This window comes from Patagioenas fasciata, chromosome 8, assembly GCF_037038585.1.
Source record: "Patagioenas fasciata isolate bPatFas1 chromosome 8, bPatFas1.hap1, whole genome shotgun sequence".
NCBI lineage: Eukaryota > Metazoa > Chordata > Aves > Columbiformes > Columbidae > Patagioenas > Patagioenas fasciata.
In genome coordinates, this window is record NC_092527.1 from 16,635,407 (window position 1) to 16,654,035 (window position 18,629).

The 18,629-nt window shown below is 40.8% G+C and overlaps 1 protein-coding gene across 3 annotated transcripts in view; it reads left to right on the forward strand.

The window, feature by feature from the left end:
• Positions 1–2,640: 2,640 nt before the first annotated feature.
• Positions 2,641–18,629, forward strand: part of NRG3 (neuregulin 3) — a 395,896-nt gene continuing 379,907 nt past the window's right edge. For 2 of the 3 annotated variants that reach the window (XM_065843806.2, XM_071811759.1), the window contains exon 1: positions 2,641–4,518. In XM_065843806.2, the coding sequence (XP_065699878.1) occupies positions 3,816–4,518 (703 nt within the window). In that variant the 5' untranslated portion in view covers positions 2,641–3,815. The remainder of the gene's footprint in view (positions 4,519–18,629) is intronic. The other variant, XM_065843805.2, reaches the window with a different exon arrangement.

Consider the following 18,629-nt stretch of genomic DNA (forward strand, 5'->3'; position numbering starts at 1 on the left):
TGTAATGGACATGGCTCCAAAAGGGTCTGATTTTTCAATTTTGAGGACAGTTGTCCTGAGACCAGCATCCTTGTAGAAGAAGTGTTAGCTGTGGCACGCTTACTGCACAGCCAAAATATAAGCCCTCTATGACAAACAAAGCAATATATGCATAAACAGTACATCTGTCACATCTGTGTCACACCAGTCCTTAAGAAAATACCACTTCTGACTTCAATGTAGATAAATAATTTTATTCTATCCCAGTCACAGATGGATTTCTTTGCATATTATGAAGAAAGTAAATCAAGAAAAATAAATGTTATGTTGTTTTTTGATCATGATATACATATTTCCAGAAAAAGTAAGAAGCTGGGCTATGATACAGGTTGAGTAGGAAAAAATGCAAGTGAAATTTACCAAATACCTACGTAAATTAGAATTAATGCACTGAACAGATTCAGTTTAACAAGAGTGGGCTGATTTGAGAAACTGATTAGGATTCGAATATTATTTCTGAGAACTGAGAAATAATCTAGAAGCATTCAGAGACTGTGCTTTTGTACACACCATAACATTTTAACTCATGACTAAATTATTACAGGCAGAGGTTTCCAAACATTGCCTGCACTTAGGAGTCTGTCTAGCTGCATGGCATTTTTTTTTTAACTGCAGGATAACCTATTTGAAATACATTTGCATTTACTGTGGAGTTAAGGGAAAGCTGTTTTGAGTTTCCTGTATCAAGATCCATAGTCATTTCATATTTTTAGACCAAAGAACTTCCTTCAAAGAGGATAATAGTCAGTGGTATGATCTACATTAACTTATCAGGGGAATACCTGTCTTTAAGTAATTCACTTAAGTAAGGCATATTGAAAGCATTTCACAATCAATTTCAAGAATAGTTTGTCAACCCTCAATGATAAGAATGAGAAATTGTTAGAAAGGAGCCTGAAAATCTTTACTCATGATACAGGAAGTCTTTCAATATTAAACAATGAAATGGCTACGCTTGAGTCTTCTTAATGGTATTACATTCTGATGTCTTCCATTAGAACCATTAAAAATTTTAGGAGCTGACAGCTTGAAAATGTTACTGGGGTAGAAGTGCAATTGAGAAAGATTTCAGGACATAACACTAAGAAAAATAAAAACTTTCTGTCTTGTGAATCTTGTAAAATGTTTTTGTTGTGCTCTGTTCTCTCAAGAAGCATTTGCAAATTGTTTGAGAATGAATACAAAGAATGATTCATATTGAGCTTAGTGAACAGCATTATGGTTGTGGAAGAGGCAAGAGCTAAAGGGCATTTGTACAAACAATGGAAAGCCCAGAGCAGGACAAAGGTGTTCAGAGTTTGCAAGAAAGATGAGGCACAGTGCAGGACAGGCACTCATGACTGAAAGCATCTGGTTCTAGATTTCCATAAAAAATCCTGGATTCCATGAAATCAGTGACAAAACCTCCCTGGATTCCCAAGACTTACCTGCCTTGCTCATTTGCTTGCTTTACTGGGCATCCATTTTTGTACTGGACAATGTTCATATGATTGTTTCCAAATGTTTTCTCCCTAATCCTTTTGCCTCTTCATCAGAGGATTAAAAACACATATATTCATGTTTTCCAATGCCAAAGAACTTTAAAACAAACAAACAAACAAACAAACAAAACCCCACAAAAAACCAAAACAAAACAAAACAAAAACAAACAAAAAACAACAACAAAAAAACACCATGTTTAAACAGCATACTTACCTGGTAAGCCACTTCCACAGATTTTCCTGATCTCTGTTACCATAGACCTATCTTGGAGAAGCTGCCCAACTCCAGTTGGATTGTTTGAAGTGAAAATAATTCAGATATCTAGCTAATGTAATTTTGATATTATATTATAAACGCTACAATGCTACCAACATTCATTCTACAGGAAAAATCAAGCAGATACATTTCAGTTGCAGTATTTCCTTTTCTATATTTGTCTGTGTGAATACTGAACAAATGTATTTCACAGTTTGTTTCCAACTTTTCTGCTCAATTATTCTGTATAAATATTAATATACTTTTAAATACATGACTAAGGAAATTATTTGTCAATACCGGGAAATGACACCAAACAAGTAACAGTTCAGAAGAATGGGTTAAAAACAGGTGTACATATCTTTACAGATCTACTTTTATAGAATATTTTCTAAAATTTTGAAAATGGTGATAGACCCAGCCTCTGGCACACTACTGTTAAGCCTTCAGTGACCACCCATGCTGTTGAAATGTTTTGTCCAGTAACTGAATAGAACGTACACGCCATTGACCACATTGAACTTGGAGTTCAGCTCTAAAGTAGATCAAAATGCAGGATTAATTTCAATATCAAAACTTGTCTGGCAGCGTTGTTAGAGCTGCACACTCAGTATGCGTCTGGGCCACAAGCTGCCCCCCAGCTGCTGAAAAGGATCATCAAGGTTTTTGTGTTCCTTTAGGGAATTTTTTTTTAGAAGCAACAAAACACTGCTTATTGCTAGTTATAGGATAGCATCAGCGTCGGAAAACATGATCTCGTCCTGAGCGCTGGTCTTTCACTGGGAATCTTCCCTGAAGGTGTCTCCACCTCCCTCATGCACACGCACACCCCCTCGCCGCTCCTTCCACGTGTGTGTTTTTGGACATACAGCAGCAGACTATTGGGTTGCTACCAGAGGATGGATTCAGGCGCTCCCTTCTCCCCCCCTTTTTATATAATTTTTTTTTTTTTCCTTTTTTTTTTCTTACCCCCCCCTTCCTTTCCTAGGCTCCGCTTGCCGTAGCATACACCTTCCCGAGGGGTTTGCCTGGATCATTTATTTATCTTGTGCGCATTAAGAAACCACCATTAGGCTTTCGTGGGAGGCGCCTTACTTTCTGCGCGCTAGCCTGCCTCCCTTGCGCTGCGATAGGAATACACAATTGGACAGAAGCTGCAAGCTTGGCAGGAGCTGCCTTCTGCGTGCCCATTTATTTGCCGGATCCGTATTTTTTTTTTGCCGAGTGGGTTATTGCCGTCCCTCACCAGGGTTTCATCTTAATTTTTTGTGTGTGTCCGTGGATTTTAAATTTCGCTTTTCGGGAAACCTCGCCGGAGTTTCGATGCCGGACTGGACTTAGCGCGGGCGCGGAGCCGTGCCGCCTGCCCCCGGGCCCCGCCCGCGGATCGGCCTCCCTGGCCCGGCGCCGGCCGCGGGTTGGCCGCGGGGCCGCGGAGTGGCGGGTGCGCAGCGCCGCGCCACCGCCTCCCCGCGAAGCAGCCGGGGGATGCTGCTGCGCCGCGGCCCGGCATAGGCAGGAGCCGAGCGGGCGGGGGAGGGAGCGGAGGAAAGGAAGGAAAGACGGAGAGAAAAGATCCCTCAGCCTCGAGGGGAGAGGAAAACGAGGAGAGACGAGAAGGAGCGTGAATGTGAAGGAATGTGCCTGCCCGCCGCCGGAGCCGCACGCTTGGCATAAAAAGAAAATAAATCGAGGAGGCTGATTCTTGCGACTCATACCCGGAGGAAAAAAAAAAAAAGGAAAAGGAAAACCTGTGAGCAGAGGCAGAAGGAGAGCGAAGAGGCTGAAGCAGGCAGCGCCAAAGGACGGCGCCCGGCGGATGGCGCGACCGTCCCGCTGACTCCGCGGCCGCGGGAGGCTGCGCGGGGCGGCGCGGCGCGGGGCACGCCATGCCGGCGGCGTGACTGAGTGGGGCGCTCCCGCCGCCTGCTCCGCTGCGCCGCGCTCCGCTCTCCTCCGCCCCCCTCCGCCGCATGCCGCCGGCAGCCGCGGCGCGCTGATGCCCCGGGGCCGCGGCGGCGCTGCGGACGGCCCCTAGGATGAGCGAGGGGGCTGCCGGCGCCGCGGCGCCCGGGGCGGCGGAGGGAGCAGCGGCGGCGGGGGGCCCGGGCGGGGATGGGGCCGGGGGGCCGCCTCGGGAGCTGCGCTGCAGCGACTGCATCGTCTGGAACCGGCAGCAGACGTGGCTGTGCGTAGTGCCCCTCTTCATCGGCTTCATCGGCCTGGGGCTCAGCCTCATGCTGCTCAAGTGGATCGTGGTGGGCTCCGTCAAGGAGTACGTCCCCACCGAGCTGATGGACGCCAAGGGCGTGGGGCAGGACCCCTTCTTCCTCTCCAAGCCCACCGCCCCCCCTCGTGGCGCGGAGACCACCACCGCCGCCGCCGCCACGCCGCGGCCGCCCAGCCGCGTCAGCCCCCGCCTCACCACGATGAGCCGGGCCCCCCCGCGGCCCCCCGGCACCCGCGGACCGGCGCGGGGCGGCCCGCGGCCCACCGCGGCACGGCACCCCGCCGCGCCCCACACGGCGCCGCCCGCTAGCGGCCCCCCCGGCACCGCCGGCCGCGGCGCCCGGCCGCCGCCCGCCGCCCCCAGCACCCCGCCGCTGCCCGCCTGGCCCACTGCGGCACACGCTACCTCCTCCTACAAGATCTACGTCCACGACTCGGCGCCGTCCTGGACCTTGTCTCCCTTCCAGGAGTCAACCACCACCACACCGGAGGCCAGCACGACCCCCAAAATCCGTAAGTAAAGCCACCGCCCCGCGCCCTCGGGGCGCCCGCGCCTCCCGCTTGTTCGCGTCTACCCGTCAAAACTGACTGCCCAGCGCCGGCGGGGTCGGGCCGGGGAGATGGTTCGGTCGGAGGCTGCCGCCGCGTCTCAGGGAAACGCGGGGTTCCCGGGCCGCTGCTGCCCTGCGGGAGGCTGGAGATCTCCGAAGTTTGCGCTTCTTTTCTCTCTCCCCCCTTGCACCTCCTTCCCCGCCCGGCAAGTTCCCCACTTTCGTGATGGATCGTGAGGCAGGAGAAACCATTTGAGGTGACTAGATTTCACTGTGGTTTTTAGGAAAGATGCAGACCTCTCTTTCCCTTTCCAGGCTGGTCTGCGGAATGTATTTAGGAGATGCTGAGAAGTGTCTGAGCGAGGGGTGTAAGTGATGACCCTCAGGCAGCGGCGGCTCCCAGAAGGGGCAGCGAGGAGAGTGGTCCTCGGGAGCTGCAGGGTGGGTTGTGCCTGTATCTCTCTGCCAGGGAGGGAGTTTGACTTTCACACAAACGCCTCGTTTGAAATAGACGAGATCGGTCTCTGGAAGGATGCTTCCTCCGTCCCACCGCCCGGCTCCTGAAGAGCCGCCGCCAATAGCACCAGGAAAGGAGCACAGGGCACCCCGCGAATGTGCAGAAACAGCCAAACGCTTTCCTGGCTCCTGCGTGTAGCCACAGCACCGTCTTGCCTTAACTGACTAATTTTTTCTAATCAGAGGAGGGGGCTAGTTCCCCAATTGATGCTCGGTGGCTGGTTCTTTCTACTCTCCCAGGCACAAACGTAAGGATTCAGGCTAAATCTGAAAATTCATTTGATCTGAGTGCATCAACTTTCAGCTTCTTGTAAAGGTTATTTAGGACAAATGCAATCCGTGCCAAAAGAACTTCTATGTGGTGCTATTTAATGAAATGTTCAATTATACTGTATTATAGTCATCCTCTGTATTTTCTTGGATGCAGCAGAGGAAATGAGCAGCTGTGTGTCCTCCATTAACTCTTTGTTGCTTTTCCTAGGAATGTCAATTGAATCGAATACTACCACCTGAATATGCCCAGGGCCCCCCTTTCACATGCTAATATATGGTTATTCTGCCAGAGGATTTTGTTAGCAAGTCTTTTAACTTTATTTTGTTCATTAAACGTATTTGCTGATGAGCCCTGGGGCAGAGAGTATATGCGGAGTGAGCTGATCTTCTGAATTGACAAAATCGGGATAAGAACAGCAAATTGGTCATGTATGTGTGGGTGGGTGTGCAGGTGGCAGATTGCTGGGAATGATTATGAATAAAACTATCACTAAATCAGAAGGGCAAACAAGGCAGTAACTCGCTTCCCCAGTGTCTGCTACAGTAACTGAGAGAAAACCATCCCTTACAGGTGTGTCTGAGCCTGCTTGCTCTGTAGGTACAACCTAAAGAAGCCAGATGTTACCAGAAGGAAAATCTCTCATGCAGCTGAACCCTTCTCGTTTCACTTAAGTGTAGGCAGCTGTATAGGGTACTGTTTTAAAAAACAAAACAGCAAAGGGAGCCTGATTTTCAATGTGTGTCTCTGTTTTCAAGCCTTGTGTGAACCAAGTATTCTACATGGTGTTTCAAACTGCCATGACCTGTGTGTGTCTGAAATGCTGCTGGGCATGTCAGGTGGGTCCTGTTGGGGTCTAAATGCTCCCTTGCAATCCCTTCCTTCTCCTCTTTCTATCTTTTCGGGTATTTAAGAGAAAATCACAGCAATTTCCACCTCTCTATGTTGTCTCCTTGCAAGATATAGAAGGCAAGAATATCCTGATTAATAAATAATGTTCAGCTGGCAGGACCCTACTCCATGCAAGACATATAAAGGAAGAAGAAAACCCACAATCTTGAAATGTTCCAGGCAGTTGCAGAGTCTCATAACTATTATTTGTTTTAGGGAGACTGCTAATACCTTTTACAGTAGGGTGTTTCCCCTCATTAAATACAGCTTGGTTATAGGATGAAATGCAAGAAGTGCAAATCCAGCCGAAATTGACCCTGTTTGGGCACATTGATAGCAGAGATTATCATTAATGGAAGATTAAATAGATTATGTAAAAAAGGATTTGAATTTGTAGGGCATGTGGAATTTTTTTTTTTTTTTGAAGCCTACAGCTGTACTTTCCTGATACGTATAAACATCTCTGAGGATACATGTAAAATTCTCTGAGGCTGCAGTATCTACTGGAGGAGAGAAGGAGAAGAACTGCAGTCTTTCTGCCATGAACTGCTGACATGATGTGACTCCAAAGCAAATGTCTGCATCTGCCACTAGTAGCTCTTAGGGAGAAAGGGAATTTTTAAAAACAAATTCATCCTCATTTCCCAGGGTGAGCTGCATGTTCTTTCCGTGCCCATTGCTCCAGCCGCTCTTGAACTGAAAGTCGTGGATCCCATTGCACTGTGTGAATGTAAATCTGACATGACAAATCTGATGCCCCAGCTTTCAAAACAGTTCACATCCTTGTGTGATCTTCTGGCTTGGCAAGGCACTTAGGTGGGCAGTTGTCATAGGTTATCGAACATTTTACAGATTTTAAGAAAAGAAGCAGCTGTCTTTATTTATATAGTTTGGTGTTGCAGTTTATTTAATTGTTTTAACACATTGAAATGGGCTCAGAATATGATTTAGGAAAATGGAAGGCAAACTGGGAGTTATTTTTCCAGAAAGCTGGATGATTGCCCACCTGAAATAAATGTTGGTAAAGTCTTTTCTCTATGTGTGTATTCATCTGTGGAGATGTTGTGAAGTCTCTCTCTTTCCTGTGGGAGTGCATAATGACAATAATTCTTGGTTGTATTTCACTCAAAATCAAGCGATCTGTTAGCTGTTTTGAAAGTTCTTGATGAAGATCCTTCAGGCTCTGACTAAGCAAAAGCCACTTACTCATCGAGTCTTGATCTGTGTCTTGTTGACTGCACGTGTTTCTCATGATCATGCACGGACTACAGCTTTTCAGCATAAGCCTCTTTATCCAGTGCTCAGCATAAAAATCGGTCATTGATTTAGAAGGATAGTCCAGCTTGTAGATTAGGAAAATCAACCAACTGACTGGAACACACCAGTGAGGTTTTGTTTTTGTCAAGCCATTAGTTTCATTTCTAAAGACTCATGCCCTAATTTTTTCCAATATGCATTTTTTGTGGTATTCTGAGTTCTTCAGTAATGGTGTTATCTTTAAATTGAGATACTGTACTTATAAGAATTCCTGCGTGAATTCAGCTATGAAATAGCCCTGTGGTTTCTCTTGTGTTCATATGACCAAAGGCTAATGCAGAGATCTGAGGTCAGACAGGTGGGGCTCAACTAATGCATAGTAACCAGGGAAAGAGATGTTACGGACCTCTTAATCAATATATCTTGTGAAGTCCAATTGTGACCTTTTATTATGACTCCAGACTGCAACCTGAGTAGACTTTGATTTCCTGCTAAAGATTTTCTGGTCCAGTCGTTTATCCTAGTCATATCTCTATCTGTTTGTTATGCACGGCATGGGTTCAAGTAACAAGCATCTGGCAGCCAAACTGTTACCAACACTGACATTTTGGTAAAAGCTGTTTGTTTTGTTTTGCACTGACTCAAATATCTTTTTCACATTAAGGATGACACTTAGATGGAACTGCGGGGTTTTCACGAACTGGAGGGTGTTGTGGGAGGTGCCAAACCATAGTAAGACCAGACCTACTCTTCTCAGAGCTCTAAAACATTCTGCCAATGAATGACATGTATCTATGAACATTTTGCATCATGATCATGAGCTGTCGTTGAAATCGAGGGGAGCACACGTGACTGTAAAGCACCTGCCTGTAGCATTGACTAAGATTAATGTCAGTTATTTGTCAATTTGTAATGCATCAAAAGCTGTTGAATTGGAAAAAAAATACCGAAGTGAACAACTGGGAGTTATAAAAGCATTTGTTCCTTCCTTATTCCCACTTACTTTCTATTCACATACCATGAGTCAATGTACCACAGACATGATTAGATTTGTGTTTCCCATCTGAAATACTTGTCAACAGGAAGGCTACTGTCAAGATAAAAATAAGAAATACAGAATTGTACTCAGACCACTAAAGTGGAAGTTATTGTGGTTTTATTTTATTTTTCATATTTTACAGCTACAACTTGCTTCATCTGTTTCAATAAAGTTGGATGACACTGGGCTTAATTTCATGTTCAACCCACTTAATAGTTAGGAACTGCTGCAGTTATCACTGAATTGATAAGGAAGTGGAGTGCTTAAATGAAAGTCCCTCTCACAAATAGGTACATTGATTCTTTTTAGCTATTTCTCCTGTATGTTCCTTTTATTGAAGTGTTTGTTGGAATCCCATGACTTAGGAGAGCTTTCATAGCATTGGTGTGATGAGAGGAAGGGTTATGGCTGAAATTAATCCATGCTGCTCTTTAATGCTGGAGAAAATTCTTTTGGGGGCTATAAGGATTGTCATTACATTGATTTAACCTGTGATCACTGGTAAAAGTAAAGCCTTGCATTTTATTTGGCAAATATTTGTAGCGTCTATACAAAGACATTATGCAATATATTATGTGTTGACAACAGAATACCATTATTAAATTAACGTATTGATTCATTGCAAAGTATCATGCTAAAGTAATGTCAGTGGTTTGTCTAAACCCACAGAAAATGGAAATTAAAAATTAAAGCAAAAGACCTGTCTCTATCTACAGTATTGTGTCTAGTGTTGTAGAGCATTTATCATCTGACTCATTGTTTTGAATCCTTCTGCAAAGTGCAGTAAATACATGGATTGGTATGGATTTGGCTTTGACTTTAAGTTCTATAGCTCATGTGGCTTTCAGGAAGTACCTAAAGCACTCTAGTGTTTGGTTTTGCTGATTTCTCCTGTGACTTGTTTGGAAAGAAACTGCACAAGGAAAGGTGCCTAGTAAAATTGTGTAGGACTACCTACCTGGTCAGACATATAAATAAAACCCGGAAACTTTTATGTGTCTCTGAGCCTGGTGATATATTTTTGAGACTCTTTGAACAAGTTTGTTATATTCCCATCTTAAATGTGCCTGCACATGTGTGCACATGCGTGCCCTCGCACAAAATGCAAGCAGGTATTTGTACATTTGCACGGTACCTGTTTTTGAGGGGCAGCAGGACCTCAAAGCCTGCAGTAACTTCAAGACTAGTCTTTGCTAAGTAAGACAGCTACTTTGGTTGTGGTGCTTGTCCTTGCGGCATGGTTCAGAAGAGAAACCTGGTGATTTCATTGTAGCTAACCGGACTGAATGCCAAGTTAAAGGGCACCTTTTTCATTTGAGAGTCTCTTTTCAATTTCCACTGTGTGGAAGGGATTTGTTGTCTCTGTTACTATTAAGAATAGGTACCTTTTTGTTTTTGTTCATTACAAGAGTAGACAAAACACAGGAAAAACAACAAGATACTTAGTGTCATGGAGATGGTTTCTTACTCTAAGGGATTTAGAGACTTAGTTCTTGGATTGATGCAGTGGGGGCTAGAAGTGTCATTTAATAAGGTGTTCAAGATCAAAACTGGGACTGTGTTTTCTCATTGCTCAGAGCTAAATTTCCAAGGCAGACAGCTCTTAAACCTGCATTTATACTTCTACCTTCCCCATCATACCTAATTTCAAGCCACTCCAGCGAGTAAAGTACATTTTCAGTGGAAGGAATTACCTCCCTGTGAGGGCCGCACAGACAGGTCTGCTGGACAAAGGCACCTCTGAGCAGGACAAGGAAGAAGATGAGCTTTCAAATGGCTTCTGGGTAACACACAGAGCAAGTAGATGCACACAGGAGGACAAGTGCTTTTTGAATGTTTTTTTACTTTTTAGCATACAGGTTTCTGGGGCCCCTTGGTAAAATGAATTCAAGAAGACAAAAATAAATAAAGCAGCCATGAGGAAAATGAAAATAAGAATTGCATTTATAAATTTCAGTGTCATTTTCATGGAAGAAATACTTTAATGGATCAAATCTTTCTGGTGAAATCTGGTGAAATCAGAAAAAGACACATTTACTAAACGCTTATTGATAACTGTTTAAATGTCTGTTTCTGAAACTTTATTGATATGCTCAATATTACTCTAGTAATATTTAAAATATTGATAAAATAAGTGAAACCTACACAATTCTTCTAGTGTTCCACCTTTTCTGTTGTCCAAGGGCAGAATTTTGCATTTCCAAAGCTGTGTTTCTCATGCAGCATCTAAAGAGGACAATCCCGTGACCTTCAGGTCTTTTTTTACAATATGTTACTCCTGTGTTTGGCGTGTTGCGGTTGCAGGTGTTATTTTGTTGTTGTTGTTTGGTTGGTTGGTTGGTTAGTTTTGGTTTTGTTGTTGTTGTTTTGTTTTGCTTTGGTCTTTTGTCACTTTTTGTAGTGCAATACTGTTGACTGTAGGAGACAAACTGTTAAGCTTAAAGGTAATTCACTTCATATCGTGTTTATCATCTGATTCTTAAGTCCAAATCGATTTATGTGATTTCTTTTTGTTTGTTTGGTTTTTTTTTTCTTCAGAATAGTTTGATTTTTTGTAGTTCTGCAAGAATTAAACTTTTAGGAAAAGCTCAGGTAGAACGTGAGAGGCTCACCGTGCACTAAAAACTTCACTGGGAAAAAAGAGCAACTGACACTTTGGTCTGAAATACCTGAAGAAATTCCCGATTTAGTCTCTGTAAAATAAGCCAATCATCTCACAGTGTCTTCTTTTTTTGCTTTAACATCTCATTTTTGTTTGCTACTCTTTGGTTTTATGGCTTTTCTTTCCTTTTAAAATTTGAATTAATCTCTTGGCAATTCTAAGGGCCCTAAAGTTGTGTCCCATGCCCACCTGCCCAACTTGTATTTTATGCTCATAAGGAGGATGCTCATTAGCAATGTATATATATTGGCAATGTGGTAGGTGCTCTTTATAGAAAAATCATTAGTATTTTCATCTGTATGACAAGACCTTTCACTGAGGCATTTTGTAACTTTGTTAGCAAAGAACTGGGGAAAAAAATACCTTGATAGTATTCCATGTAGAAGTACTGAATTAATTAGTTTAGAGTCTTCTGCTTTTATAAAGAGTTTGTTATATGGCCCAGTTTTGCAAACATATAGGCCCACATTAGGGTGTGGGAGTGATGCCTTTTCTCTTTTGTAGAGTTATGCATTTGCAGAATTGAAGTAAACTTACGTGAACATCTCTGTGATTAAATCCGTTAGTGTGTCTTAGATTGCAACATGAGTGCTTACAAAACATGTCTGTGTAAACAAGTGTACATCAACTTTAAAGTGCTGCTTTGTAAGAGTTGTCATCATTATTTAAACATGCTTATTAGAAATGAGTTTCCATTAGTGTATTTTCTTTTGTGTGTGTGTGTTTAGCACTATCATGAAAAATATTAATATACCATCATCCTGTTTAGTCTTCGCCTGAAATATGCTCAGTAGTAAAATCTTTGTCTTCTAGGGGACTGCAGTTGCTCAGCTGTAGCCTGTCACAAGACATGTGGGTTATGAATTTTTTTGCACTTTAAATTTAAACTATTTTCTTACTTGATTTTTTTTTTTTCCCTATTATTCCAGAAAATCATGCTTCTGGTTTTGTACAGTTTTACTCTGTACTACTTCCTCAACTGTGTATCTGCCAACACTGACTTTTTCATAAAGCTTATAGACAGAAAATGTTGTCTAAAACATTAGAGATGGAAGGTTGTGTTTTAAGATGTAGTTACTTTATGAAATCAAAATTATGAAATTATCTTCACATCGTTAATTTTGTAGCATCATTGCTGTTAAAGTTTAAGATTCTAGTTCAGTAGGAACCGAGCCTAGATTGCTGGTTCTTACCAGATAGAGGGGCTATAGCACTGTGTAACAGCAAACCATTAAATCAGTATTAATAGCAAATAGCTCCTTTTCTGGATCTGATTATTCTTACTGATGTCAGAACTTGTAAAGCAAGCATTTGAGATAAGATGGTGTTATCCTCTTGGAAGGGTTTTGCTCGTCTGTTTTTACTGCAACGACAAGGGCTTTCTCCTAACGTGGTTGACAAGGAAGGTAGAGAATGTACAATCTAGCCTGCAGTTGCTGTGCTGTTTCTAAATGTAATCAGGATTTTAACAAAAACAAAAAACCTTTATCAAAAAATTTTGCTAACCTACAAAATTGGGCTGCATTGTGCAATGCTAATGTTTACTTATGTCGGCCAGTTTAATGCATAGTGAAATAGCATTTCCAATAGTGTGCTCAGAGTGGCTGAGAGCTGTAGCCTTCGTAATACTGTTGAGTATTAAAAAAAGATGTAGGGAATATTGAAAAAAAGATGTAGGGAATCTTTGTTTCCACTCCCCCTATTGGATTACAGAACAAGTGGTCAGAGGGTTATCATTAAAATAGTACTAAGCTATCCCAGAAGTTTTGACTTGGGATTGATTGTGTAACACTTGCTAAAATCAGTCTATTAAATGTCTTCCAAGAGGGTGTGCTTTGTCAGTGTTGTGGGGGTTTTGTGTTTTATTTGTTTGGTTTTGTTGCTGGGTTTTTCTGGTTTTGTTTGTTTGTTTAAGAGTAGTGTTGTGTGGAGAGGAAATTAATTTTCTTGTTCAATCTGTCAGTGAATTTACAAAAGCTAAGCAGAATTTTTGTTTGAAACTTAGAGATACGCTGCACTGAAACACTATGGTGATTTTTCCTGCCATTTAACAGTATCAAATATCAAGACCTTGCAATGCCAGAGTTCAGTGAGTTCAGGTTCTTAGCTGCGGGGATTATTATGATGAGTGTCAGTTCTCCTAATTTAGAAGAGTAGAGGTGCTTTTATAGTTTTTTCATAAGTAGCTAAACCACATTAGTGTTTAGTCTGAAATCTGGCTGAGCTACATAAGGGTCATAGTGTTGAAGTTCAATCCACCTTTTTTTTTTTTTTATTATTTTCATATATATTTAAAAAGCAAATATGCCATGTATAAATACACATAGCAATGACTTTTTCCTTAAGCAGTTTGGGTTTCTTTTTCTTTTAGATTTCAATCTTTATTTTACAACTTACATTACTGGAGCATGTAATACATTTCACTGGGTCAGCTGTTTATTTATAAGACTGTATCTCAGTGTAACATAGTTGATTGTAATTACTTTCCATCGATCAAAAATGTTAGAAAAATGCAGGTTGCAAATGAAAACAATTTATAAATTGTAGCATCTAACAGGTGAAAATACTTGTTGATTGCTGTTTCTGAGTTGATACAATACACACTTTTAAATTCGCTGATTATCTCAAAGCAGTGTAGAAATAATACAACCTGCTACTAAAGTAAGATTTTGCAACAGCTTTTCATAGTGGACATAAGCTCTCTTCCTACCAAAGCTTCTCCATTAAGAGGTTGTACCTTTGCCTCAACTAACTACTTTCTGAGCTGTGAAGATGACAACCTTGATGCTCATAATGATAGTAAAAACAACACAGTAAACACAGTTCAAAGGCTCACTTCTAGTGGGGAGGGTGAACATTTGCCACTTGGTGATTGTTGTTGCTGTGCCTTAGAGAAGAAGGGTGGTGGCTGAGAAGTGGAGATGATGGGGTGAACTGCTTCTGTCCTGCACTTCTGCATGAGAAGCTCTTCAGCACAGTTCAACGTTATCGGGGAATATGCAGCCTTTGCCTTGGCTCTGTCAGCATTAACTGTCCTCCTTGTTCTCTACAAAAACGCAGAGGGCAAGAAGTGTTTCTAATACCTTTTCATATCTGGATCACATTCATTACAGAGGCTTACTTAGTCCTAAATGAAAAGCAAGAATAGTAACTTAATATTTTAGATTGGTTTTAGAAATATCTGCCTGCAATAGGGAATTCTTACAGGTTTTAGTTCTTGCATGACTGAATTTAATCTGAATATATGAAGCTGAAATGTTAGTGTGTGATATGTTTAAGATGGGAAGAAAGAAGAGTCTGATATTGTAATTGTTATTTTATAGGAGATTGAAGAGATCACTTGCACATGCTGAATTTCAGTAATTTGGTACACTGCAAGGTTGGATTACATCTTGTGTTTACATACGTTTGAAGAGCTGTTCTCTGTTACCTTGGCAGATGTAGGGGATTTGTAGTCAGCCACAGCTTCAATGCTGTAAGGTACATCTAGAAATATGAACACACCCAGTTTGGGGAGCTGCTGAGTAATGGCTCCTCATTTCTGATTTGTTTATGTTGCAGATTTTGGAAACATGAACAGGTATTTATTCAAGTTTGATAATAAATAAAATACATTAATCCCTGATTTTAGCAATGATCTTGGCTGGTGAGAGATGTACCTGGTAGAAAAAGAAGTGTATTGGACAGGCCTAAGCTAAAAGTCCTTACTGTAAAGATATTACTATGGGTTGAGTCCTGCACTGAGGATAAGGTATGCTAGGTGGTAAAAAGATTAATAATTCTTGTGAGATGTTTTATTTGCATATTGTGAGAATTTTGTCTGTTTAAAAGTAGTGTGAGTTTAATAGGGAGCTTATTTTTAAATGCTTTTAAGAAGATACTGTAAGACTGTATCTAATTAAATACATTACATTTGAATTATTTAATAAGAGATTCTTTTTCAACTATCCCTTAACATTTAGACACTCTCATAATATTTTGTAATCCTGTTTATTAATGCAATCTATATGACAGCACAGACTCTTGGAGTTTTGCTTTAACAAAACTACTTGCAACTAAATTTACTATATTTTGTGTAATGAAATAGAACTAGAATCTGAGGAATTCATATGTAACTGAATATTCTGTGGGAGCTGTAGGCTGCTCTGCAGTTCAGTAAGAATCACAGCAAGAACCAGGATAGACCACAGACAGGAACTAGACTGAACATTTTACTTGAGAACTAATAATTAAAGCTTGTTAAAAAATTTAGAGTCCAAACATAATGAAGCTCTTCTAATTATCACCAGGTTTTGGTCCAACTCTGCATTGTCAAGGAGGTAATTAAAAGCTTCTGAGCTGAGCTCTGCATAAAGGAATGTTGGGGTAATCAAAACACATAAATAGAGAAAATGGGAGGATACTAAATTATATGTATGTAATATATGTAATACATATATGTAATATATGTAATATGTATATATATGTAATACAGAGTTTCAGAAAAGACACCAAAAAAAACCCCCCAAAACACGACAATCCCAAAACCTCACACATAGTATCAGAAATTCAACATTATTTCATGTCTTTGTTAGTTAATTCGCATAATGATTTCATATGTTACAGAACAAAATAACTTTTCCCACTAGGTGTTGAAAAAGTGCATCCTGTAGGGCACAGAAGGACATATTTTTTGGTAAGACTGGAATGAATGTCTGTGCTTCACTGTCAGCTCTGCTCTACGTTGTTACAACTGAATGAAATTACCTTGACTTTCCACTTCCGCCAGGAAAAAAAGGTGACTTTGACAGTGTAGAGCCTTTATAATGGACAGCTGCTATAGAATTACTTCATTTTCACAGTTTCAACTTGCTTAGTAGTCCGCAATTCATCCCCCAAAGTTGTTCAAACCTCAGTGGAAGTAATAGACCATAGATTATTGTTTACTGGAAGCTACGAGACCAGGAGTGGTCACTTCCTATCCTCAAGCTCAAGTTTTCTTATTTGTGAAATAAAAATGTAGTGAAGAGGTACAGGTGAGAAGTGAGAGGTATGTTGTAATGGATGTTCAAAAAATAATAAGGAAATACACTTAAGTCTCGTTTTTATATTCAGAAGGTATTTGATATCTCTGTGCCATTGGTTATATGTGTGATAATTTTCAATAATTTTCTGCCAATGACATATATTAGACTTTAGTATTTAAAAGTGGCAGAAGCTTTTGAATTTTTTTAGGTTATTTGAAAATGTATCTCCAAATAGAGCCAACAGGGGTGTGTGTGACAGCAGGGCAAGGCTGTATGTGAGACACTCTAACAAGCCAGTTACTCTAGCTCATAATTCTTTATTTTTGTCCTGCAGTGAGTTGAATCAGGTTTGAATCTGGGACGCTCATTAGGCCTAAACCTGCCATTATGGCAACCCCATTTAGATCATTTTAGCTTAACTTTATAGTCAGTTGTCACTAAGAATTTTAGTCACTACTATGTTTTATATTGCTGTCCTGTTATATTTTAAAACTGAGGTGTTATTGTTGCCATATCTCACATCAAAAGGAAGAAACGCTTTCAGTATGGTGTAGCTTTCTATAGATAGAGTCAAAATGCTCTCTGAGTAGGTGGGATCCTTAGCCCAATCCAAACCCAATGAGATAAGTGAGAATAAGTGGGCTCTAGCTAACATTTAAAATAAACAGTTAGGAGTGACTTGCTTAGCCTAGTCTGTTCTGCATTTGCTCATAGCTGACTTTTCTTAAATGTAGATATGCTAATCTCTAAGAAAAAAAAAAAATCTGTTCTGAAAATAATAATGCATTTATCTGAGGAGATCTCACAGGTAAAATGAGACAAGGTTGGCAGGAGAGGTATTGTAGATCAACTAATACATTGGAGAAAAACAGGCAAACGCTTTTTCCTGCATCTCTTTGGTGAGGTGATTGCCCTTTGACTTTTCAGCCTGCTTTCAATAGTAGGATTCTAACATCAACAAAGTTGTTTGTTGTGTTTTGGGTTTTGTTTGTTTGTTTTTTAAGTAACTGAAAATGTTTTCAGAAATTGAACCTATATGCTTAGTTTTGAAGTGTGAATAGGTGAATGTAAGGCTTGCTAAGTGTTATCTTAATTCCTGATTTATCCTGCTGTTAATTTTGGGATTTAAAAACAATGTCTGTATTAGAGAAACTTATTAAAGGTGGGTAAGAAACTGTATCATCTTAAAATTCTCATACCTTCAGATTGTCTTAGTAGTTTGGAGAAAGTTTTAGTATCATTATTTATTACTGAATATTAATGTTGTGTTAATGCCTATAAATATGACCCCAACACAGACATTCACACTGAAGACTCACTACTCACTCATGAATTTCAATGCCTATATGAAATGATTTGTTCTGGCGCTTGAAAATACGTTTTGGTAATAACGTTTTGAATGCCTTTCGGACATTTAATTGCCATTAAGTGGCATAATCTGCTGTTTGGAATGGAGAGCTGGGAGTATTTTGGTTGCAAATAGGATAATGAAATGGATTGAAAATGAGGAATAATAAATGAATGGATCTGTGCTATTAACAGCCAGCTTGGGCTTGGCATCCTATTTATGACCGGAGTGTATGGTGTACACCACCTAAGGTGGGATGTCTTTTTCCCAGGCAATCAGAGGGATGACTACAGGTAGTAGTCTGTCTGGGAACTGATCCTGTCCCTGCTGACATAGTACTAAAACTATGTTAACTTTAATAGTAGTGGATTAAGCCTGTGGATCTTCATTGGTTACTACTGATGTCAGTGAAAGCTCTGCACGAGGCCTGATATGAGATGCAATCAAATTTTCTCAGTCTGATACAGCTGTGCCTAGCTGGAATACTCATTTTACTGGTATCTGTGTAGAAGGTTTGTGACAGGGTTTTAATACTCTGCATTACTTGTAGTGATTTTACTACTCTTTATTTGTACCTCCTATAATCTCGTTACATGAACATCAACACCCTAAATTTTGTGGTTTCAGATGGTTTTACTTTAAAACTAACATAAAAGTTAAATCTTTCCAAGTAGTAGCCACCTTCCTTTCGACATATTTCAGTTGTGATCATGTGGCAGGGTGCTCAGTTGGTAGTCAGATAAGCATTAGTAAAAACTAAATTATTTTTGTGGGGATCTCAGTTTGAAGTGGTTGCCCTGGAATTTTATTGATGGTCTGCAAGTCTGTCATTTGTAAAGAAAGCTGGACTGTAAACTTCAGCTCTTAAAAGGGAAAAGTATGTTAAAGAAAAAGTTTGAGTTAAATTGTTAAAGTAAGCTAATACCCATTTTGTAAATCAACACAGCTTTTATAATCCAAACAATCACTGCACTAATCCTGGAGAACCAAATACCTCCTCAGTGACTGTTTTGACCCGATATTTACTCTATTATGAAACACATGACTTGTGTAGGTAAACTGCTTGTGTCCCATAAAATCCTG